The sequence below is a fragment of the Sus scrofa genome, chromosome X, assembly GCF_000003025.6.
Source record: "Sus scrofa isolate TJ Tabasco breed Duroc chromosome X, Sscrofa11.1, whole genome shotgun sequence".
In the NCBI taxonomy this organism is placed as follows: domain Eukaryota; kingdom Metazoa; phylum Chordata; class Mammalia; order Artiodactyla; family Suidae; genus Sus; species Sus scrofa.
Window position 1 is genome coordinate 29,297,183 of NC_010461.5, and position 26,034 is coordinate 29,323,216.

The window sequence follows — 26,034 nt, forward strand, 5'->3', positions numbered from 1 at the left end:
CTTAGAATCTAATTACAGATTCTCACATGATTTGGAAAATATTCCCTTATATCTACATGTTCAGGGAAATATCTCACAAATATTTCATTGCTAACTTTTAATTCTAGCATGTCTCACCAATCATTTACTAACAGCCTCAACCGTTCTTCTATAGTGCAATGCATAAATTCTTACTTTGCTATCCTTTGATCCCCTTCAGACCATATTTTGATCAAGAGCACGCCCATCTTTTTAAAAGGTAAGCACCTCTCCAGATGACTGTAATGTAAAAGCCACATAGCAATTTGATAAGTCCTATGAAGAGAGAAAAGATAGCTGCAAGAAGTAATTTCCACTCACTTTACTTGTTTTCCACTAACTTCTTTACTTTCTGTAAGTCAAATGCAATCACACAATAATTAACAGTGACAATAAAAATAACTTCTTCTTAGCAAATAGCAAGATCAATGAGTGTATGCAAAGTAGATATATGTAATTCAGTGGTTTCAGAGAGCTCAATTTTTATTACAGACATAATAAAGGTTCCTTAGTAAGTAAAATCTTCCAACAGATTAACAGCCAAAATGGTCCCATCATTAACCCCTAAGCTGTATATTAGAACCACTTTTCAAAGGTGTAGTGGTTAAACATTATATGAGTGATCACAACTTCTCTTTATGGTCTTCAGCTGATATTTAGTGGTGACCGAGCTTGTTCTAGGCACTTGATTCAATGAGTAAAAAGCAAAATTCCCTTATATTCTAGAGATGAGGTCGGCAAAATTTTACTAATACATAAGGTCAGGTAATAAATATTTTTGGCTTTGTGGCCCAAATGGTCTGTCACTACTACTTAACTGCTATGTTGGCATGAAAACTGGCACAGAAAATATGTAAACAAAAAGGTATGCTGTCTCCCAACCAAAATTTATTAGTAGACACTTAAATCAAAATTTCATATAATTTTTATGTGTCACAAAGTACTACGTATCTTTTAAAAAAACCCATTTAGAATACAGAAAGCATTATTGACTGGTTAAACACAAAGAGCTATGGCACGTGGGTCATAATGAGCTGACTTCTGGCATGGAGGGTTCCAATGGGGTCCTAGAGACACTCAAAGAAATATCTGAAAAGGAAACTTTTTTTTAATGAAATGACAAGGCTCAACGATTTTTAAAATTATTTGAGACATCTTTTTCAAATTCTCTTTAACGCAGGAACTCCACTGTCAGTCCTGATCACTTTAGGAACAAGGAGAGCAGTGCCTCATAAAGTAGTCAATTCTCTCTTTATATAATTAACTGAAAGAGTATTTTTTTCTTCACTACCAGAGAGGCAGAAATGAGTCTAACCCCTCCTCTACAGTGTAGCTTATCTAATATTTGATATCAGTTTAATTTTACTGTATTCATTTCCCTCTACACATGCTTCAATTTTTTTCCTTTTCTAGAATATTTAATGCCCCTCAACTACTGTAGTTTCTAGTACAATTAGCCCCCCACTCAGACATTTTTTTGTCACTAAATATTCTCTGAGGTATTAAAGTTCCTCTTAGACCATGAGATTACTCTTAAAAAAAGTTTCTGTAAACTTTGTTCTCTTTGTTTCCTTCCGAGAGGGATACATGTCCAACATTACTTTATTATTTTTTTAATGTTTCTCACATAAATTTATTTATACTAACTATAGTTTACTTTTGCATATTAAACACACAGTTGACAAACACATATTCCCTCTTCTTTTTTTTAATGTTAAAAAAAAGAAAGCTGGGAGTTCCCGTTGTGGCGCAGTGGTTAACGAATCCGACTAGGAACCATGAGGTTGCGGGTTCGGTCCCTGCCCTTGCTCAGTGGGTTAACAATCCGGCGTTGCCGTGAGCTGTGGTGTAGGTTGCAGACGCGGCTCGGATCCTGCGTTGCTGTGCCTCTGGCGTAGGCCGGTGGCTACAGCTCCGATTCAACCCCTAGCCTGGGAACCTCCATATGCCGCGGGAGCGGCCCAAGAAATAGCAACAACAACAACAACAACAACAAAAGACAAGAAAGACAAAAGACAAAAAAAAAAAAAAAAAAAAAAAGAAAGCTGAACTTTGTTTTATTTTGTTTTGATGTCATATGAGACTGACTGATACTGAAATAGGGCCAACAAAATCAATGTCTTTTTCAATAAATTATTGCTAAGCTTTAACTTTCTCACATACTGCATCGGTTGCATTGATTTTTGAACTTTATTGCAGGATGCTATTTCTCCTAAAATGTTATCTTTTTTGGTGTCACTGAACTTTCTAGGTGATCATAATCTTTCGGTACCCTAATAATTCAATACATTTCTTCCCTTTCTCAGCTGGACAAACTATTTTGATCTTCCTTCTTGTTTTAGGTATTAATATTTAACAGGCCAAAGGACCAAAGTCAGAATTATAGGTCACAATATGAGAAATCAGTTTAGAGCCAGTTGGCTAGAACTACATAACAGTCCTGTGAGAGCCCCCCTTCCTGGGTTATAATGATTCATTAATTGATACACCAAGGTAAAATAATATATCAATAGAATTAATCTACCAGATATATCAAATGGCAAATATTTCTCTATTTTGATGTCATAAAAATTGTCAAAAACTCAATGGTATACTCAAGATAACTAGCCATATCACATACCATTTCACAGAACCTTGGAGAATTACAACCTCTATTACCTTCCCCCTCCTTATAAGCCATCTTATCCTCCTCAGAAATTCTCAGTTATTCCCAGTGAGGGAAAAATCTGCTTATTTTTTCCAAAATATTTTTTCCCAATATGAGCAGTTGTTTAATCTCTCCCCCCTCTGATCATGGGCTTTTCTCCTTTTTTATTTTAGTTTGTTAGGTCCAGGACCGATTTAAAATACTGTATGGCTCTCTCTTGGTAAATAGCTAGGTTTTTTTCCCCCAGATATATGTGTGTGTCTGTGCATGTGCACGTACCTGCTGTGGTTTTCATTTGCTTTTTCATTCTTAAAATATATACGACATGAGAATTGGAGAATAAAAGGAAGGATGAAGCTTCTCGGGAAAATGTGGTAAAGCACATTTCTTAACTGATAGTGTCTCCCCCTGCTCATCTTTCTAGATAAAGAGCAATGCATCTGAAGGCAGGCCACTCCATCACAAGCAGGTATTTACTAGACATTAAAGAAGAACTAAGCAGGATTTCTGCATTAAAAAAATAATGATGCTCAATAAGCTTTTTTACCTAAACAGCAAAAAAAAAAAAAAAAAAAAAAAAACCCAAATAGCTGCTAGAGTTGTCTGTAGTGTAAATGCCTTAGAAAAAAACAAACTGGGTTTGTAGAGAATTGGGGAAAACCCGGAGAGATTTATAATTAAATTTAATATTTTAAAAATATTTAAATATTTATAGTTAATTTATCCCACCTTTCACAACTATTTCTACTTTTATGTGTTTCTTTTTCATATTTTTTCCCCTGAATCTCCTGAGAAAACACAGAATTAAGCAATTGAGATGTGGCAACTTTACATGCTCTCATCCGCATGCATGCCAATCTTGTTCCAGAGCAAGAAGGATCAGTAATAATTTCCATCTCTTACAAATGCATTTATCAATAGTGGTATGCCTGCTCTTCAGGTGTGCAACCCAAAGCCTCTAACATTTCATTAATAATCAACGGCTGGTGCCACCTAGTGTCTATCCTCTTCATTCATCGGTGAAATAAAATACAAGGCACTTTCCAGTCACAAACGAAGCAGCCTGAACCACAAACAAAAAACACGATCTGGGGAGTCCACTGGCTGATTTAAATTACACTATCTTCATTGAAAGGAAAACCTTCCTTTTAAAGTAACTATGGTAACAGAATGTGAGGCTAGCAGGAAGCTCACATTTTTCTCACAGGAGACAATTCACAAAAGGAGAGTCCTACTAAAGAGGTAATGTAAAAGAGTTTTTGCAGACTTAAACTGTCACTTCAAATGGTTATAAAAAGTTGAGAAATAAAATTGACAAAAGAGAACTGTGTTTTAAACAAGAGAGTAGACACAGCTTCTTTTTGTCAACCAACCAAGAAATAACCCTCTATCATTTGGATGCAAAATTCTGTTAGTCTCTGAGTTCTCAAAGATTAAGCAATTACTCTAACACACTGTACCAAACACATACAGTACTCAAAAGTATTAACAGGAAATAATGAGGTTGCCTGAACTACACTATTTTTTAAAACATTTGCAGCTAAAACTATACATTTAGAAAACTATTTCCTGCTCTGTGTATGAATTATCAATTACATAGTCAACCACAGTCATGTATGCTTCAAGGTTAAAAAGTACTCATCCAAATCTCTATTTTTCAAAACATAAGTTAGTAATTAATTTGAAGAATATAAGTAATATGATTAGCCCATCAATTTCTAATTATTCACTAATATTTAAATATATGTGTTAATTCACTCTTTCTAAGAGGAATACGTAATTGAAAAACATGAACTAATGTTCAGGGAAAAAAGTTACATAACAGCCAGTAGTGTGTCTTGACCAGACTGACTGAGATATTACAATTACTACAGAAAAGATACAGCACATATGAGCAATATTATGTACACTGAAAGGTCATATTAAATGTCTATGCATAATAGTCCATTCACTTGGGTAATTTAGCTACTCAGGTTACTGGGGAAACTGGGCAGAGAGCTGAACGATTCTGTATAATATATATATATATAGTTAATCATGCTATTCATACTTAAGAAAATCTATTTTTATATCATTTGGCATCTGTTTTAAGCAATTACTTGTTAAAAACAGCTTTGAATGTTTTATTTTCTTGTTACCCTAGTGGTGATAAAAATTATTTCAATATGTTCGGTCCAATATATACTCACTGACAGATCCCTGTGGCAATGTATGAAGACAGAATATGGAAATGATACATAGTTTCTACAAAAAGCTTAAATTGTTCATCTTTTCCTTGAAACTTTATTTTTGGAGGCTAATACAAGCCCAGGCTCATGCTCCATTTGTTTAAAAGTACTTATAAGTATAATCCAATGATTACATGTGAAAGAAATATTGCAAAACAGCACAAGGGTTCTAAAAATTGTATGCAGGCAAGAAAGAATGTAAGACAAAACTCATTAAGGTTCCAAAATAATTAAATAAATAAATGCTCCAATTTTCAATAATTTATCATTTTCTGTCATTTTTCATTAACAGCTTTCAAAGCCCTATTTGAAACAAGCTGATACAGAGAAATTAAGAGCAGTAATCAAGCGAGAAATGATAGACCAGCTGGGTCGACATCAACTTGGCAAAACGTGAATACAGTTCAATAGCTGAAACAGATGCTAGAGTTGTTGAAAAACCCTGCAGGAGATATTGATGTATTTTCTTCATATAATGCAGAATGACTGAATAAATGTCAAAAGCTAGAAATGAATGAGGAGAAAAGACTGACAGCCAAACTCCTTATAAAACAGAAACCAAGTGGAACAATTTTCAACCTATCCAAACATTCTATACATTCCCATTTTTCTCAATGTATTAATATACCAATATATCAATCAGTCCTTGTAACTAAATAGCATGTAACTGAGCTGGGGTAGATTTCCCTATAGATCCCCACCCCCCCATCCCCTGTCATCATCTACCTGGAGAAATCTAGACTCTTAAAAATACTTTATTCTAAAATCTTCTAACACTGATTTCTATCCCAGAAGTGTTTCCCTGAGGTTGGAGTCAAGCGCAGCCCCCAAAAATCTAACGCAGCACAAGGAAATTTTAAAATCCATTCTCTAAAAGCAACACTGTTTGCAGAGTTTGAAGAGCTCGGCAACAAACCCCAGCTACCAACAGCTGCTTGTTCAAACATATGCTTTGTCATGGTCAGCTTCTAATTGTATTCATAATGATGTAATAGCTTTAATAATCCTACCTTCCATGCCAGCTGTTTTTCCTGTCACTCCATCATGCCAATAAGTTGGCTGCTGTAACAAATCAAGATAGTGCAAAACAGCATCTTTCTCCTGATTCTGTCATCTTCCTGAAAGCATTCTATTACTGCCGACTGCTGGGAACCAGAAAGTCTATTTGAATTCCAACAGCTCCCCTTTCGCATGATTCAAGTTAGGTTAGGTGGGCATGCCTAACATGATTCTCTCAGTCATTTATTATGCAGCTGCTACAACGTCGATGTGGTAACCACTCTGACTATCTGATACGTCAGTCGAACAAAACCTACACCTCGGAGCAAACACATGAGCCAGAGCAGCGTTCTGCATTTAACGAGCATTCTTCCTGTCTAAAAAGCAGTGGATCTGCAAATCTCTTTCAGTATCTATTCGCTCCACTGTATGGATGCAAAGCCTCTAGATTAAATTATTTTCCTAACTATACATAGAGTTTCTTTGCCACACATCATATTATACACATGGAAATTTGGGCTAATCTTCCCTTCTCTTCACAGCCTTTAAAGGGCAAAAACTCTCTCTTCTGGTTGTACTTTTGAAATAAGGATGCTGTGTGCTCAGTTCCACATCCCTGCTATAATATAAAACATAGGATGCACTCTCTCAAAAGGAATTTGCCTCTTGCAATTCCACAGAGATTTTTTAATAAGAGGAATCTTTTTAAGAAAACATTTATTTTGCACATTGGAGACATCTGAAGTTGGTACTCTGTGTTTTTCCCCTAAGAGTGGACTTTATACTTGATATTTTGACTTAAAAAGAGTGCTTTCTTCAGAAGTAAGAAATTAGATTAGCTGACTCTCACACAACTTGCTTATCAAGTAAATAAGTGTCATTTTAAGATAATGCAGTTTGTATTTTAAAAATAGCATTCATGAATCAATATTTTTTAAGTTTATGAATCAATATTTTTAAAAATGACCATTGCTATCATCTCTACAGCATTAATTGCATCTAAAATTTCTAAAAACATCTCTCTCTTAGAGGGTTAATATTTATAGTTTGACATGATGAAACAAGAAAATCTGAGTGTTTTCATGAGAAAAATACTGTAAAAAGTCATCAAATCTTGTTTCCTTTCAACCATCTACTCAATATCTAGTTTAGTAAGGGAGTGTCCCCCATCCCTACAAAAAGTAAACAGCTTGTCGTGTCACCACATTACAAAACTATAAGCAATAATACATTCAGCATGTATGAGATGTGTCAATGTCACTGTTCCGAAATACTGATTCCCTAAGGGCTGTTTTTGTGTGCGTTGTGTGTATGTATCCATTTTAGCTATATTACTTCCATTTTAATGTAATAACTACAAATAATCTTTATGTATTAAGACATACATAATAACGACTACTGAGTTTATTATGTTTAATTTATAAATGCCAGGAAAAAAACTCCAAAAGGCAAAGTGAGTCCATTTGAACGCATCAAAGTTTCTTTTATACATATTTCATTTCATGTAACAATTCTGAAATCACTGATTTATCAATTACTGCTAATTTACAAAGAAATTACTTTTTTTATCTATCTCCGGTTTAGAAAACAGCATAGAAAAATAGCATGTGGTTTTGTTTCTTCCCTTAGCTTCTGTGAATTTCTCCAGCTTAATTCTTGCCTAACGTTCCTTCCCTTCACACTTTGTCCCAGGCACAGTAACTTCTTTTGTCTCTTTATAACACTGTGCCCCTTACTGTCTCAGAGATATTGCATGTTCTGTTTCACCTTTCCATAAGCTACCTTTCACTTCTTATTGCCTACCTTCCAACCAATATTCAGGTATCATGGGTTTGAAACATAATTTACTCTCTGAGGCATTTTTTACTCCCTAGATAAAACTACATTCTCCTGCTATGTGAATTTAGAGCACCTTGTACCTCCTTTGTCTTTCTCATAATTATAGCAAATACTTATATAGCACAAGGTGACAGGCACTATTCTTATATATATGAAGCTACCACTAACATATTGATAGCCATTCAGTCTTCATATGGAACATATTGAAGGTGACAATTATTACATCCATTTTATATATGAAGAAAGTGAGGTTCTGAAAAGTTAAATAACTTGGCCAAGGTCACATGACTTTAACTAACTGCATTTTTTTGTTTGTTTGTTTACTATTAGCTCTTGAGACTGGAGATCATGTTCATTTTCTCCGTTGCTAGATCGTAATGCCAGTGCAGTATCTGGAAAATATTATTCTATTCTCTACCCATCCAGGAAAACTTGCTTTGCACAATGCATTGTAGTAACAAGTACTGGTCACATGGCAATGGTCAAAATGGATATGAATCCTATTTTCATGGAGCTTATGGATGAGGGCAAGAGGTCCAAAAATCCACAGACAGAAATCTGAAGTCTATTAATTTGGTTGAGAGAAATATTATAACTTTTTTATTACTTCAATTTATTTTTATTAGGGTATTGGTGATTTACAGTGCCTAGATAATTTCTGCTATACAACGTAGTGGCCCAGTCATACAAATATATGTATTCTTTTTCTCCTACTATCTTCCATTATGATCTATTCCAAGAGACTGGATATAGTTCCATGTGCTGTACAAAAGGACCTGATTTCTTATCCATTCTAAATGTAATAGTTTGTATCCACCACCCTCCAAATTTTCATCAGCCTCTAACAAAAGCATAACATTTTCACTTGTGTTTGTATGCTATAAACCATAGTAGTATTTGCAGTACCTGTGATTTTTTTTCTTGAATATGAATTACAATTATTTTATATCCCATTCTGGATTCTGCATATATTTCACAGTATTCTGTTATATTCATCACTACTTTGAAATTATGGTTATTAATTCTACTATATTGTGCTACTTAATGTGTTAATAAGGAAGCATGTACATTATTACACAAGTTTTAAAATATTTATAAAACTTTATTTCAATACAACTGGTGTCTGTTATAATCCTAATTATTTTGTGTACTCAAATATAATTTAGATAAGCTTAACCAGCTATCAAAGGCCTTAAGATGTTAGGGCTTTAAGCGTCACCAGGTGTCAAAGGGGTCCATGTTTCAACCTCTGGCCTAGAGGGTGGAAAAATATAGCATATTGTTTAATGCCATTATCTCCAATATCTGATGACCTGAGTTCAAATCACATTTCCATAGTTTTCTGTTGCTGTGATATAGGCTAAGTTGTAGAAATAATAACTGGCATTTTGCATTCTTGCTGTGAGGATTAAATAAGAGAATGATTGTAAAATACTTAGTATAACATCTCAAATTTTCAAAATTTTAATGACTGATATGTATTACTAGTAGAAAGGCCAGATACAGAATTATGAAGAATAAAAAACTGTGAAAGAGATACAAAAGATTTACAAATATTCTTACAACAGGAGCAGGAACACTCACACACTATTGATAGAAACATAAAATGGTAAGAAAACAATTTGAGGAGTTTCTGTCATGGCTCAGTGGTTAACAAATCCAACTAGGAACCATGAGGTTGCGGGTTCAATCCCTGGTCTTGCTCAGTGGCTTAAGGATCTGGCATTGCCATGAGCTGTGGTGTAGGTTGCAGATACAGCTCGGATCCCACGTTGCTGTGGCTCTGGTGTAGGCTGGCAGCCACAGCTCCAATTAGACCCCTAGCCTGCTAACCTCCATATGCCACAGTGTGGCCCTAAAAAGACAAAAAGACAAATAAAAGAATTTGAAAACCAGTTTGGAAATTTTTTAAAAAGGCAAACATATATATATATATATATATATATATATATACACACTAAAAGATACCCTTTCTACTCAAAGAGTAATGAAAGCATGTGTCCATCAAAAAAAAAAAAAACTTGTACACAAGTATGCATAGCAGTTATATTTGTAATACCATCTGGAAACAATCCACATAATCATCATGTGAATGGATAAATAAACTGTGCTATATCTATATGACAGAATACTACTTTGCCATGCAAAGGATTGACCTATAGATATATGCACCACAATGAATGAAGTGAAAAAGACATGTGCTAAATAAAAGAAGCCAAACAAGAGTATGGACTATATATATATGGTTTGCTGACACAAAACTCTAGAAGATGAAAATCAATCTGTAGTGACAGTAAGTAAATTAGTGGTTGCCCAGGGAAAGTATAGATGATGGACAGAGAAAGGGTGTTATAAAAAGTCATGAGTAGGAGTTCCCTTTGTGGCTCAGCAGTTAACGAACTTGACTACAACCCATGAGGATGCGGGTTCGATTCCTGGCCTTGCTCAGTGGGTTGAGGATCCGGCACTGCCGTGAGCTGTTGTGTAGGTCACAGAAGCGGCTTGGATCCCGCATTGCTGTGGCTATGGCGTAGACCAGCAGCTGTAGCTCTAATTTGACCCCTAGCCTGGGAACTTCCATGTGCCGCAGGTGTGGCCCTGAAAAAGCAAAAAAAAAGTCATGAGTAAAGTTTTGAGATGATGTACATGTCCACAATTTTGATTGTGGTGATGGGTTCATGGAGATAGATAGATAGATATATAGATAGACAAAACATAACATGTTGTACATTTTAAATATGTACAGTTTATTAAATATCGATCACATTCAATAACTAATAATTCATTTTTATCAGACATAAGATTATTCAAATTAATTTAATGAAAAACTTAGAGTAATATGGTATAACTCCGCTAAAAAAAATCAGCCTACAAAACTTCCAAATAAAGAATGTATGTTCTAAATAATGCCATCAACTACATATAATAATCCTGATAATTCCAAGAAAATAATTTTCACCATCACATTCTATTTACAGTTCTCAATGCCATGATTTAACAACCTAAAACTGGCCTGTGTCCAACAAAAGAGAAGAATTTTGTCCTATTCAACATACACAATTTCATTTATTTTTGTGAAATTATAAACCAGTAAAATAAACTAAGTAATGATTAAAGATTAAAGGACTTGATTTTATAAGTTATTCTCATTTCATAGTAAAGTATATCATATCAAATTCCATGAGTATTTTGAGGGGAAGATGGCTGAAGAACAGCCAATTGAATCTAAGTGACAATAATACCGAAAATAATAAAAGCCATTCCCACATAAAATGTTCTTATATGCTATATTAAAAGTGTTGAGGTGGTAGAAATTTTAGCCAGATCACTGAACTTTTAAAAATTATTACCTCAGTGAAGTCAGAGTTGGATCAATAAAAAGCAGAAAACCTTATCTTCATAATTTGAATATAGTACTTCTCCTGAGTCTAGATCAGCCAAAATATATTAAGATGTTTACAACATGAGCACACACACATACACACAGCCGAGGCAGATCATATCACTGTCTCTAATGTCTCCAGTGGCTTCACATCACTCTTAGAACAAAAGTCCTCATTACAGCATGTATGAAACCAACTTTCTCCTCTCTTTTCCCATGTTACTCGCTATTCCTTTCCTTATTTTTCTCTAATCACACTGGCCTTATTTCTCTTGAAACATTCCAAGATTATTCCCACCTTGGGACATTTTCATTAGCTGATTTTTCTTACCAGGTACATTCTTCCACAGACATTGCAAGGCTCATTCCTCTTTATTCAGGTCTCTCTCTGTTGAAATATCACCTGAAAAGACAGCCCTTTCTAGACTTCTCTCTCTAAAATAACACTCCCCTGACATTACTCCTACTGTATTTCATTTTTTTTGTTTCACTTTCAAAATAATACTTATTACTTGACACCAAATTATTGACTTTTTAATCATTCAAACTTTTTTTATTATTTTTAATTTTTTTCTAAAAGTATAGCTGATTTACAATGTTTCTTCAATTTCTGTTGTACAGCAAAGTGACCCAGTCATACATATATGCACTTTTTTTTTCATAATATCTTCCATCATGTTTCCAACCCAACAGATTGGATATAGTTCCCTGTGCTGTACAGTAGGACCCCATTGCTTATCCATTCCAAATGCCAGTTTGCATCTACTAGTCCCAAACTTCACATCCATCCCACCCCTCCCCGTGGCAACCACAAGTCTGTTCTCCATGTCAGTTATATGTTTCTGTTTTGTAGATAGGATCATTTGCACCCTATTTTAGACTCCATATATAAATGATATATGACATTTTTCTTTTGCTTTCTGACTTAACTTCACTTAGTATGATAAACTTTACTTCATCATGTTACTGCAAATGGCATTATTTTGTCCTTTTTAATAGCTGAGTAGTATTCCATTGTGTGTGTGTGTGTGTGTGTGTGTGTGTGTGTGTATAAAATGCATATATATATAATATCTCACATCTTCTTAAGTCATTCATTTATAGATGGACATTTAGGTTGTTTCCATGTCTTGGCTATTGTGAATACTGCTGCGATGAACATAGGGGTGCATGCATATTTCTGAATGAATGTTTTGTCTAGATAAATGCCTAGGAGTGGGATTGCTGGATCATATGGTAGTTCTTTATTTAGTTTTCTAAGGAACTTCCATACTGCTTTCCATAGTGGTTATGCCAATTTACATTCCCACCAACAGTGTGGGAGGGTTCCCTTTTATCCACGCCCTCTCTAGCATTTGTTATTATTGACTTGATAATGATGGCCATTCTGATCAGTGTGAGGTGGTACCTCATTATACTTTTGATTTGCATCTCTCTAATAATTAGCAGTGTTGAGCACTTTTTCTTGTGCCTACTGGCTAACCCCATGTCTTCTTTGCAGAAATGTCTACTTAGGTCCTTTGCCCATTTTTCTTTTTTCTGTTTCTTTTTTTTTTTTTGTCTTTTGTCTTTTTAGGACCATACCCATTAGATATGGAGGTTCCTAGGCTAGGGGTCTAATTAGAGCCACAGCTGCCAGCCTATGCCACAGCCATGCCACATCTGAACTGTGTCTGTGATCTACACCACAGCTCATGGCAATGCCAGATCCTTAACCCACTGAATGAGACCAGGGATCTAATCCACAACCTCATGGTTCCTAGTCAGAATTGTTTCCACTGTGCCACAATGGGAGTTCCATTCTGCCCATTTTTCAACTGGGTTGTTTTTTGTTGTTGATTTGTCTGAGTTACTTGTATATTTTTGGGAATAGGCCCTTATCTGTTGCATCGTTTACAATGATTTTCTCCTATTCTATAGGTTGTCTTTTCATTTTTTAATGGTTTCCTTTGCTGTGCAAACTTTTTAGTTTAATTAGGTCCCATTGGTTTATTTTTGTTTGCATCTACTAGCCCCAAACTCCTTGTCTATCCCACCCTTACCCCTCCCCCCTAGAATATTGACCATATTCTAGGAGGTGGATAAAACAAGATGTTGCTGTGATATAGGTCAAAAACTCTTCTGCCTATATTTTTCTCTAGGAGCTCCATAGTATCTAGCTCCATATTTAGGTCTTCAATCCATCTTGTGGTTTTTTTTTTGGTGTGTATGTGCGTGTGTGTGGCACTGGAGAGTGTTCTAATTTCATTTTTTTACATGTAGCTTTCCAGTTTTCCCAGCACCACTCATTGAAGGGACTATTATTCTTCCACTGTACGTTCTTGCCTTCTAAGTCATAGATTAGCTGACCATGGGTGCTTGTGTTTATTTCATGGTTTCTATTCTAGTCCATTGATCTATATTTCTGTTTTGGTGCCAGTACCATATTGTTTTGATAAGTATAGCTTTGTAGTGCAGTCTGAAGTTAGGGAGCCTGATTCCTCCATTTCCATTTTTCTTGTTCAGTATTGCTTTCGCTATTTGGTATCTTTTGTGCTTCCATACAAATTTTCAAATACTTTGTTCTGTGAAGAATGTTCTTAGTAATTTGATAGGAATTTCATTGAATCTGTAGATTGCCTTGGGTAGTACAGTCACTTTGACAACACTGATTCTTCCAATCGAAGAGCATGTTATATCTTTCCATCTATTTGTATCATCTATGATTTCTTTCATCAGCATCTTTTATTTTTCAGAGGACAGGTCTTTTGCCTCTTTAGGTAGGTTTATTCCTAGGTATTTTATTCTATTTGATGTGATTGTAAATGGGATTGTTTCCCTAATTCCTCTTTCTGATCTTTCATTGGCAGTATATAGAAATGCAACTAATTTCCGTTTATTAATTTTGTGTTCTGCAACTTTGCCATATTCATTTCTGAGTTCTAACAGTTTTCTGGTAGTGTCTTTAGGATTTTCTAGGTGTAGTATCATGTTATCTGCAAACAGTTACTGTCCTACTTCTTCCTTTCCAATTTGTATTCCTTTTATTTCTTTTTATTCTTTGATTGCCACTGCTAGGATTTGCAAAACTATGTTGAATAGTAGTGGTAAAAGTGAACATCCTTGTCTTGTTCCTGATCTTAGTGGAATTTATTAAGCACCTACTTTATTGTTGACACTTTTCTGTGTGTTTGGAATAGTACTGTCCTTACAGAGTTTATAGTTTCATGGAAAAGAGAGATACTGAACATAAGCAAAAGTACAATTCAAAAAAGTGTGATGAGTGCTATCAACATAAATAAAGCATTTTGAGAAGATGATGATCGAGGAATGAATCTTAGAAAATACTTTATTTAGTTCCATATTTAAGAAGTATTTTATTAAAGGATAAGTGGTAATTATATAGGCCAAAGATAAAGGTGGAAAATACTATAAATAAAGTAATAATACAGGAAACAATTCAAAAACTGGAAAAAATCATGATGATTGGAGTATAGTTAATGACAGGGAGACTGAAATATGATGAACAGGATGAGGGTATTAACAGAGATAGGGTTTAGATTTTGTTGGCTTTATTGTCAGCCATGCTAAAGATCCTGGAATTTATCTTAGGAACACTGGAAAGCTACTGGAAGGTATTAAGTGAGTTACACATTAAGGCTATATGTCAAATATATAAACCAGAATGTACTGTGAATGAAATGGGAGAGGAATAGTTCTAGAGGCATGGAGATGTGTTTAGGTAATTTTAGCATATCAGGCAAAATAGCTTGAAAGCAACTAGATAATTTAAATTGGAGAACTGATAGAACACAGTTACTGCCTGGAAACTGAAGGTTTAGAAATATGCAAGAGTAAACATTTACTTCCACATTTTCAACTTGGGCAATTAGGAAAATCATGGCAGTATTTCCTGGAAAAGCCAGGTTGAAAAAGTGATGATGACTTGCGTTTTACTTTTGTTGAGTTTGATAGAGTTGAGAGACATTCAAGTAAAGGCATAGCAAAGGACATGGTTAGATATTAGGGTTTAAATTTCAGAAAACACGTATTCCACATTTGTCAGCATTTGATGGTAAATGAAGCTATCCATTTGAACAAAACTTGTACATGAAGCAAACTAAGAAAAGAGCCTAAGATGGCACCCTGAGATACTACCACTTAATGACAGGATGAAAAAAATTTAAGATTTATCAAGTTACTAAGAAAGAATATCCAGAGGAAAATAAATAAAGACAAAGAACATGACATTCTTTTTTCATTGATGTATAATTAATTCACAATGTTCTGTTAGTTTTAAGCATACAGCAAAGTGATTTAGTTATGTGTGTGTGTGTGTTTCAGATTCCCTTCCATTACAGGTTATGACAAAATATTGAATATAGTTCCCTGTGCTATACAGTATACCCTTGTTTATCTACTTTATATATATATATATAGTAGTGTGCATCTGTTAATCCCAAGCTCCTAATTTATCTCCTCCTAACCCTCCTGCCATGCTATGTCTGTGTGTCTGTTTCTGTTTTGTACATAGGTTCGTTTGTGTTATATTTTAGATTTCATATATAAGTGATATCATATGATATTTGTCTTTGATTTATTTCACTTAGTATGATAATCTCTAGGTCCATCCATGTTGCTGTAAATGGAATTATTTCCTTCTTTTTATGGCTGAGTAGTATTCTACTGTATATATGTACAATGTCTTCTTTATTCATTCATCTGTTGATGAACATTTATGTTTATTCCATGTCTTAGCTATTGTAAATGGTGCTGCTATGAACAATGGGGTGCATCATCTTTTCAAATTAGACATTTCTCTGGATGTATGGCCAGGTGTAGCTGCTGCAGGATCAGATGGCAACTCCATTTTTAGCTTTTTAGGGAACTTCCATATTCTTCTCCATAGTAGCTGCACAGTTTATATTCCCACAGAGTATAACAGTCTTAAAGTTAAGGGGATAGGAAATTGAAAGGAAGAAGAAAGTGTCAACCGTGTCAGTTTAAGAGATGAAAATCAGAGAAGACTAAAAAGTTCTGGGTTTAGGAATATCAAGAACATGAACTAAATGTGAACAATTTCAGGAGTGGTAAAGATAGAATACAAGTTAGAATAGGTTTAACCAGTGTATGAAGACAGTTAAAGGAGACTTTGCAGGCAAAATATATCTTTTTTCTATGTTAGGATTTAATTTACTTTTCCTAACAGTATACAAACCTAGTTATATTCAGTATACTTAACATTCTATATAATTTTTAAAATTTTGTCGTTCTCTTTTTTTTTTCCTGGGCCTCACCCACCGCATATGGAAGTTCCCAGGCTAGGGGTCCACCACAGCCACAGCAATGCAGGATCCGAGCCATGTCTAGAACCTATACCACAGCTCACATCAACACTGGATCCTTAACCGAGTGAATGAGGCCAGGGATCAAACCCGCAACCTCATGGTTCTTAGTCAGATTTGTTTCTGCTGCACCATGACAGGGACTAAAATTTTTAAAATTTTAAGCAGTGCCAATGCTTAGGAATGCTGATTGGCATGGAAGATCAGATTTTTTTTTTTTCATTTTACTACCCATGCTTCCCCTACATATCCTTTCTCACATACTCATTGGAGCTGCAGTATCACTACTTCTTTATTGGCATATTGCATCAGCTACTAAAAGAAATTAAAATATCCAGTATGATTGTTGACTTCTCATTTTCCACATAGTTGTACATTTTGCTTCATTCATTTTGAAGATACATTAATAGGTGCATCCAAGTTTTATATGGCCATACATACTAGTGATTTGACCCATTTTATCATTATGACATGTCTTTCATCTCTCATAATACTTCTTGCCTGAAAGTCCCTCTTGTCTGATTTTAATATCACCATATCAATATTATATTGGTTTGTGTTTGTATGCATCTTGCAACCTATCTGAGCCATTATAATTAAACTAGTTTTCTTCTGAACTGGCTGTTCTGGCTGTGTTTCCTCAGTACAATAATTTTGGACTTTTAACCAGTGTTTAATATGCAGTCTACCATCCTGTTATTTTATTTTCTCCTGTTTTTTCATTTTTCTGTACTCTACCTTTTTTTGCCACTGTCAATTATTGTACATCCACATATAATAGATACTACACCATGCATTACTTTATTATTGCTTTAAACAGTCAATTGTCTTCTATATTTAACCCAGGTTTTTTTTAACCATTATTGGAACAGTTTATTCATTCTTACAGGCTGTTTTATATACCCAGAAAATTTTTTTCTTCAGCCTGCAAATGTCCTTTAAAATTTACCCTGGTGTAGAACTACTGGTGATAAATTCTCTCACCTTTTGAATGACTGAGACCATTTTTATTCAATTTTCATTTTTTTACAACTTTCTATTTTGAATGATGAGATTTATATGCAGTTTCAAGAAATCATATCTGCATACTACTCACCCAATTTTCCCTAATGGTAACATCTTACATACGTATAGTACAATATCACAAATAGGAAATTGACAATGATTCAATCTTATTTAGATTTTAATAGATTTTCATGTATTTCTACCCTTCTATGATTCCTTTCTTTGTTCAGGGACATTTTATCAGACGTGTATTCCTTGTGATCATCACTGCAGTCAAGGTATGAAGCAGTTTCTTCATAAGAATCCTTCCTGCTACACTTGTATTGCCATATCCACCTCTTGTCTTGTTTCTGGCTTTCAAAGAGTTACAAAAATAAATAACATAACTCCAAAGAAAAAGAAAGGAAATAGTAAAGTGGAGGTAAATGAAATGGAAAACCATAGAGACAATCAATGTAACAAAAAGATGACTGTTGGAAAAAAATAAACAAATTTATAAACTTCTGGAAATAGTGACAAAGATAAAAAGAGAAAAGACTCAAATCATCAATAAAAGGCATCAAAAAGGAGATGTCACTACAGATATCAAAGTGCTTTAAAGGATACTTAGAGGAAACTAACAGTAATTTTAAATTCATAAATTCTAAAAGTTCAAAGAAATGGAACATCTTCTTGAAAACCGGAGGTATAAAATCTCAACAGAAATGAAACAGACAACATGAATAGTGCTGCAGATGATATTAAAGAAATTAAATGTATGATTTAAAAGCTACGAGAAAAGTAGTCTCCACACACAGATGAATTTATTGGAGAAATATACCAAACACTTAAATAATTAACACCAATTTTAAACACTCTTTTCAGGAAAATAGAAGGGGAGGGATTATTTCCTAACTCATTTTATTAGGTCAATATTACCTTGACATTCAAAATAAGAAACAGGGAAAATAGGAAAAAAAAAACTCACTATAAGCCAATATCCCTCATGAATATAAAAACATTAATTCTTAGAGAACCCAGAAATAAACCCAGACACCTATGGTCAATTAATCTTTGATAAAGGAGGCAAGAAGATAAAATGGAAAAAAAAAACAGTCTTTTCTGCAAGTATTGCTGGGAAACCTGGACAGCTGCATGCAAATCAATGAAACTAGAACACACCCTCACACCATGCACAAAAATGAACTCAAAATGGCTGAAAGACCTAAATATAAGACAACACACCATCAAACTCCTGGAAGAGAACATAGGCAAAACATTCTCTGACGTCAACCTTATGAATGTTTTCTCAGGTCAGTCTCCCAAAGCAACAGAAATAAAAAAAAAAATAAGCCAGTGGGACCTAATCAAATGGAGAAGCTTTTCCACAGCAAAGGAAACCAAAAAGAAAACAAAAAGACAACTTATAGAATTGGAGGAAATAGTTTCATATGATGCAACTGACAAGGGCTTAAACTCTAGAATATACAAGCAACTTGTACAACTCAACAGCAAAAAAGCCAACAACCCAACTGAAAAATGGGCCAAAGACCTGAATAGACATTTTTCCAAGGAAGATGTACAGATGGCCAACAAGCACATGAAAAAATGCTCAACATCCCTGATTATTAGAGAAATGCAAATCAAAATTACAATGAGGTACCACCATCTCACACCAGTCAGAATGGCCATCATTATTAAGTCCACAAATAACAAATGCTGGAGGGGTTTTGGAGAAAAGGGAACCCTCCTGCACTGTTGGTGGGAATGTAAGCTGGTACAACCACTATGGAGAAGAGTATGGAGACACCTTAGAAATCTATACATAGAATTACCACATGACCCAGCAATCCTACTCTTGGGCATATATCTGGACAGTACTTTCCTTCAAAAAGACACACGGACCCGCATGTTCATTGCAGCTCTATTCACAATAGCCAAGACATGGAAACAACCCAGATGTCCACTGACAGATGACTGGATTAGGAAGACGTGGTGTATATATATACACAATGGAATACTACTTGGCCATAAAATGAACAAAATAATGCCATTTGCAGCAACATGGATGGAATTAGAGACTCATCCTGAGTGAAGTAAGTCAGAACGAGAAAGACAAATACCATATGATATCACTTAGATCTGGAATCTAATATAGGCCACAAATGAACCTTTCCACAGAAAAGAAAATCATGGACTTGGAGAATAGACTTATGGTTGCCAAGGGGGAGAGGGAGAGAGTGGGATGGACTGGGAGCTTGGGGTTAATGGATGCAAACTATTGCCCTTGGAAAGGATTAGAAATGAGATCCTGTTTGTAGCACTGGGAACTATGTCTAGTCACTTATGATGTGACATGATAATGTGAGAAAATAGAATGTGTTCACATACGTGTAACTGCGTCACCATGCTGTATAGTAGAAAAAAATGTATTGGTAAATAATCTTTAAAAAAAACATTAATTCTTAAAATCTGGCCAATAGAATTCAGAAACATATAAAAAGGGTCACATACAATTATCACTGAAATGATTATAAATTCACACAGAGTTGTAAGGATAATTCAGAGATTCCCTGTACCCATTACCTAGAGGTACTTATATACACAACAGTTTCAAAACAAGGAAAACACATTAGTATTAGGGGTGTGTATGTGGTGTGTGTTCATCCTAAGTCATTTTATCATGTGTGTGCATTTGTGTAACCACCACTGCAATCCAGATACAAAAATCTCCATCATCACAAAGATCTACTCATTACCCTTCTATAGCCACACCTACCCTCTGTACAAAAGTTCCTAACCACTGATAACCATTAACTTGTTTTCCATCACTATAATTTCTGCAATATAATATAAATAGAATCACAGACTATCTATTTGAGACTGTTTTTCTCCATCCAGCATAATGCTCTAGATCCGTCCAATTTATATTAATAGTTCATTACTTATAATGCTGAGTATTCCATGGTATTCATATACACATTTTGTTAAAATGTTCACCTACTTTAGCACATTTTGGTTGTTTCTAGTCTTTGGATATTACAAATAAAGCTGCTATGGATAACAATGTAGAGATGTCTTTGTGTGGACACTTAATTTAACTTCTCTGGGATTAATGCCCTAGGGAGCAATTGCTAGATCATAGCATTTGAATATATATGTATTTTTTTCAAAGAAATTGCTAAAGTATTTTCCAAAGTGGCTGTATTATTTTACATTCCCATCAGTATATATAAGACATCTAGTTTATTTGTATCCTGTCAGCATTTTGTACTGTCGTTAAAATATACATACATATTTATATTTAGCTCTTCTGATAAGTGTGTGGTGATATCTCATTTAGTTCTTAATATCCATTTTCCTGATGGTTAGTGACACTGAACATGTAGAATTTTCCATGTTCTCATTTACCATCTATACATCTATAGTTAAGTGTTTCTTCATTCCTCTTGCCCACTTTAAAAGTTGGATTGTTTTTTTCCAGTTAAGTTTTCAGATTTCTTCATATATTCTGGTTAAGAGATTTAAAAATTCAGATATATGGTTTGTACATATTTTCTTCATGTCTGGAATTTGTGTTTTCATATATAAGAGTTTTTCACATAGCCAATTTGTTTTAATTTTGATATATTCTAAATTATTTTTATTTATTTAATTTTTATTTTTATTGTTGGAGCAAGATAGTGTGAGAGAAAAAGAATGTATACATGTATGTGTAACTGGGTCACTATGCTGTACAGTAGAAAAAAATTGTATTGGGGAAATAACAATAAATTATCAATTTTTAAAAATTGCATAAATCATGCTCTTCAGGGAATGAAACTACAAAAAGCACTTCAACAAACTCTAGGTTCCAAATAAAATCTCCCATGCTTTATCCGAAAGTTTTATATTTTATGCTTAAATATATGATTCACTTTCAAGTAATTAATTACAAGTACGCATTGTACCTCAAGTTTTATTTTATTTCCTTTTTTCTGGCTTGTAGATATCCAGTTGCTCTAGTACCATTTTTTGAAAAGACCATACTCTTCCATTTAATTGCTTTACAATTTTTTTCAAAACTCATTTGGCCATACTTGTGTGTTTTTTTTTTTTTAATTCTCTGTTCTATCCTTCCACAAATAACAAAAAATCTTTTTTTTTTTAATTTCTTTTAAGGGCTCAACCTGCGGCATAAGGAGGTTCCCAGGCTAGGGGCTACAGCTGCCTCACTATGCCACAGCAATGCCAAACCCTTAACTCACTGAGCAGGGCCAGCGATAGAGCATGCATCTTCATGGATACTAGCTGGGCTCATATCCACTTAGCCACAACAGAAACTCCTTGCCTTCAAGGTGTAGTGATTCCTTCCATTTTATTCTTATATTTTTGATTGTTTTGAAATGTAATTCACCTAAATTTTCAAATTTATGAGGTTAGAGTTTTTAATGATATTCCCTCATCCTACTGATGTTTTCAGGATCTTTAATGAATTCTTGATATTGGTAATTTATGTTTTTATTCTTTCTCTGTCTTGCTAGAGGTTTATCAATTTTATTGATTCATCTTTGAATCAATTCTTCCTTGATTTCCTGCTTGTTTTCATTTTCATTATCTTCTACTCCTATATTTATATTTCCTCCTTTCTGTTTGCTTTGAGCTAACAATGTTATTTTTGTCCAAGTTTCTTGATGTAGGAGTTAACTGATTTGAGACTTTTCCTCATTTCTAATATATTCATTTAATGCTATAAATATCCTCTACAGCACAGCTTTAGCTGAACGACAAAATTTACATTGAATTTTAAGTTTCCATTTTCCCTCAGTTCAATGTATCTTTAAAAACCCTTGCAACTGCCCTGACTCATGGATTATATAACTATTTTTTATATCTTTTTTATTACTCAATGAATTTATAACATTTATAGTTGTACAATGATCATTACAATCCAGTTTTATAGTATTTCCAATCCAACACCACCAGCACATCTCCCCACCCACCAACCTCTCTCCTTTGAAAACCATAAGTTTTTCAAAGTCTGTGAGTCAGTATCTGTTCTGCAAAGAAGACCATTCTGTCCTTTTTACAGATTCCACATGTCAATGAAAGCATTTGATGTTGGTGTCTCATTGTATGGCTGACTTCACTTAGCATGATAATTTCTAGGTCCATACATGTTGCTAAAAATGGTTAGTATTTCATTTCTTTCAATGGCTGGGTAATATTCCATTGTGTATATGTACCACCTCTTCTTCATCCACTCCTCTGTCGATGGGCATTTAGGTTGTTTCCATGTCTTGGCTATTGCAAATAGTGCTGCAATGAACATCAGAGTACGTGTATCTTTGCAAGTCATGGTTTTCTCTGGATAGATGCCCAGGAGTGGGATTGCTGGATCAAATGGAGTTCTATTTTTAGCTTTCTGAGAAATCTCCATCCTGTTTCCCACAGTGGTTGCACCAATTTATAATCCCACCAACACTGTACTAGTGTTCCTTTTTCTCCATCCCCTCTCCAGCACTTATTGTTTGTGGACGTTTTGCTGATGGCCATTCTGGCTGGTAAGGTGGTACCTCAGTGTGGTTTTGATTTGCATTTCTCTAATAATGAGTGATGCTGAACATCTTTTCATGTGTGTTTTGGCCATCTGTATGTCTTCTTTAGAGAACTGTCTGTTTAGATCTTCTACCCATCTTTTTTATGGGGTTGTTTGATTTTTGGTATTGAGTGGTAGGAGGTGTTTATAAATTTTGGAGATTGATCCCTTGTCAGTAGATTCATTTGCAAAGATTTTCTCCCATTCTGTGGGTTGTCTTTTCATTTTGTTTAGGGTTTCCTTTACTGTGCAGAAACTTCTAAGCTTAATGAAGTCCCATTTGTTTATTTTTGTTTTTACTCTCATTACTCTAAGAGGTGGATTTGAGATGTTGCTGTCATTTATGTCGGAGAGTGTTTGGCCTATGTTTTCCTCTAAGAGTTTTATAGGATCTGGTCTTATATCTAGGTCTTTAATCCATTTGGAGTTTATTTTTGTGTATGGTGTTAGGGAGTGTTCTAATTTCCTTCTTTTCCATGTGGCTGTCCAGTTTTCCCAGCACCACTTATTGAACAGGCTGTCTTTTTCCTTTGTATACCCTTGCCTCCTCTGTCATAGATTAGTTGGCTGTAGGTGCATGGGTTTAATTCTGGGCTTTCCCTCCTGTTCCACCGATCTATATTTCTATCTTTGTGCCAGTACCATATGATTTTGATGACTGTTGCTTTGTAGTATAGTCTGAAGTCAAGGAGTCTGCTTCCTCCAGCCCCATTTTTCTTTTTCAGGATGTCTTTGGCTATCCTGGGTCTTTTGTGCTTCCAAACTTTAAAATATTTTGTTCGAGTTCTTTGAAAAATGTCCTTGGTAATTTGATAGGGATTGCATTGAATCTGTAGAGTGCCTTGGTCAGTATAGTCATTTTGATAATATTGACTCTTCCAATCCACGAGCATGGTAAGTCTTTCCATCTGTTTGTGTCATCTCTGATTTCTGTCATCAGTGTCTTATAGTTTTCAGAGTACAGAACTTTTGTCTCTTTAGGTAGGTTTACTCCTAGGTATTTTATTCTTTTGGATGCGTTGATAAACAGGATTGCTTCCCTAATTTCTCTTTCTGATCTTTCATTGTTCGTGTATAGAAATGCCATTGATTTCTGTGTATTAATTTTGTATCCTGTGACTTTGCCAAACTCATGGATGAGCTCTAAAATTTTTCTGGTAGAGTCTTTAGGATTCTCTAGGTATAGTATCATGTCATCTGCAAATAGTGATACAACTGACTCTTGCTAGTTTCAAAGTGTTTGGATTTCTTCTTCTTATCCTTTTGATACTGATATCCTATTTGATTAAAAAACACATTTTATATGATTTCAACTTTTTAAAACTTTTGATGATTGCTTTATGGTCCAAGATAGAGTCTTCCTTGGTATGTGTTTTATGGAGACTTAAAAAAAGATTGTATATTCTGCTATTGGTGGGTAGTCTATAGATATTGAATAGATTCTATTGGTTAATGGTGTTACGTTCTTCTATATCCTTGATGATTTTCTGTTTAGTTTATCTACTGATTTTTGAAAGTGGAGTTTGATGTCTTTACCTATAACTGTGGATGTATTTATCACCCCTTCCAGTTCTATCAGTTTTTATTTCACATATTCTGTAGCTCTGTTGTGGGATACAAACACATTTAGAATTGGTATCTCTTTCTGGTATACTGACCCTTTCATCATTATGTAAAACGCATGTCTGCCTCTTACAATCTTCTTTGTTCTGAAGTCTACTTTATCTGATGCTAATTTAGCCACCCCTGTTTTCTTTCAATTAATGTATACAAATATCTTTTTCTATCCTTTTACTTTAGCCTACTATTAAACTAATAAGCTAGTGAGTTCATCTAGATAATATATTGATGGATCATCTTTTCTTTATACACTCTGTCAACATCTGTATTACAATTATTTTATTTAGATTATCTATATTTAAAGTAATTATAAGTATGCTATAGCTTAAGTCTGCCAATTTATTAATTTTTCTCGTTTTAACTAGTTTGATACCTATATTTCTCTTTTATTGCCTTCCTTTGGGTTACCTGAATAATTTTTAGGATTCTTTATTATAGAATATTTTAGTACATCACTCTGTATAGTGCACTTCGTGGTTGCTTTAGGTAATACAATAAACATGCACAGCTTTTCACAATCTACTGATTTTGCTCTTTTACTACTTCAAGTATAAATGTTTTACTTCCATTTAAATCCCTTTACCCTCCAAACGTGGAAAATATAACTATGTGAAGTCTCTTCTCTATACCCATTAAGAACCATATCAGGTAGTGGTACAACTTCTTCAACAATAAAACATGATTTAAGAAACTAATAGAAAGGTGAATCTATTATACTTCTTATTTGTACCCATTTCAATGTTCTTTCTATTCTGAGGTTCCCAGCCTTTTTTTCTGTTACTTCCTTTGTGACTAGACAACATTTTTTAGTCACTCATAAAGGTAGGATTGCTAACAAGAAATTAGCTTAGTTTTCCTTCATCTGAGAATGTTTCTCTATACTCTTAATTCCTTAAGGAATTTCATACTTGTCATGGAAATCTGGTCTATTTGAATCCTCATGTTTTGAGTCCTATTTATAATTGTTCCTGTCGTATACTTAGTAGTAAATCAGTGTTCATTTTATGAATTAAGGTTTTCTCACTTCATCCATGTAATTACTGCTTTACTCAAGATTCTGACAATCTTTCTTCTGAATAAGTTCTTTCTTCCTGGTTTGGCCAAATTAAATATTAGAAACCCATTATTTAATTTCCTTGCAAATATTAGTGTTTATGCATTAATCCAATAGTTATCTGTTGGACATATACTTTATCTGACACTTAAAGGGTTAGTTTTTAGTAAAAAAAAGATACTCATATCTTTTAAAATATTATTCTTTAGCCAAGAAGAATGTAATGAAACATATGAAATAGTTTATTAATAATGGATAGCAACATATACTTAAGTTCCAAAATCACAGGGACTTCCTTCTCCCTTTAAAAGCCTCTTTTAGGAGTTCCCGTCATGGTGCAGTAGTTAACAAATCCGACTAG

At 34.3% G+C, this 26,034-nt stretch overlaps 1 protein-coding gene across 10 annotated transcripts in view; it reads right to left on the bottom strand.

Moving 5' to 3' along the window:
- Positions 1-26,034, bottom strand: part of DMD (dystrophin) — a 2,622,506-nt gene that overhangs the window by 2,268,960 nt on the left and 327,512 nt on the right. For 3 of the 10 annotated variants that reach the window (XM_021079555.1, XM_021079556.1, XM_021079548.1), the window contains exon 1: positions 5,904-6,180. The exons of the other annotated variants lie outside the window; for them this stretch is intronic. In XM_021079555.1, coding sequence (XP_020935214.1) covers positions 5,904-5,910 — 7 coding nt within the window. In that variant the 5' untranslated portion in view covers positions 5,911-6,180. Of the gene's footprint in view, positions 1-5,903; positions 6,181-26,034 lie in introns of those variants that run through there. 10 annotated transcript variants of the gene reach the window in all.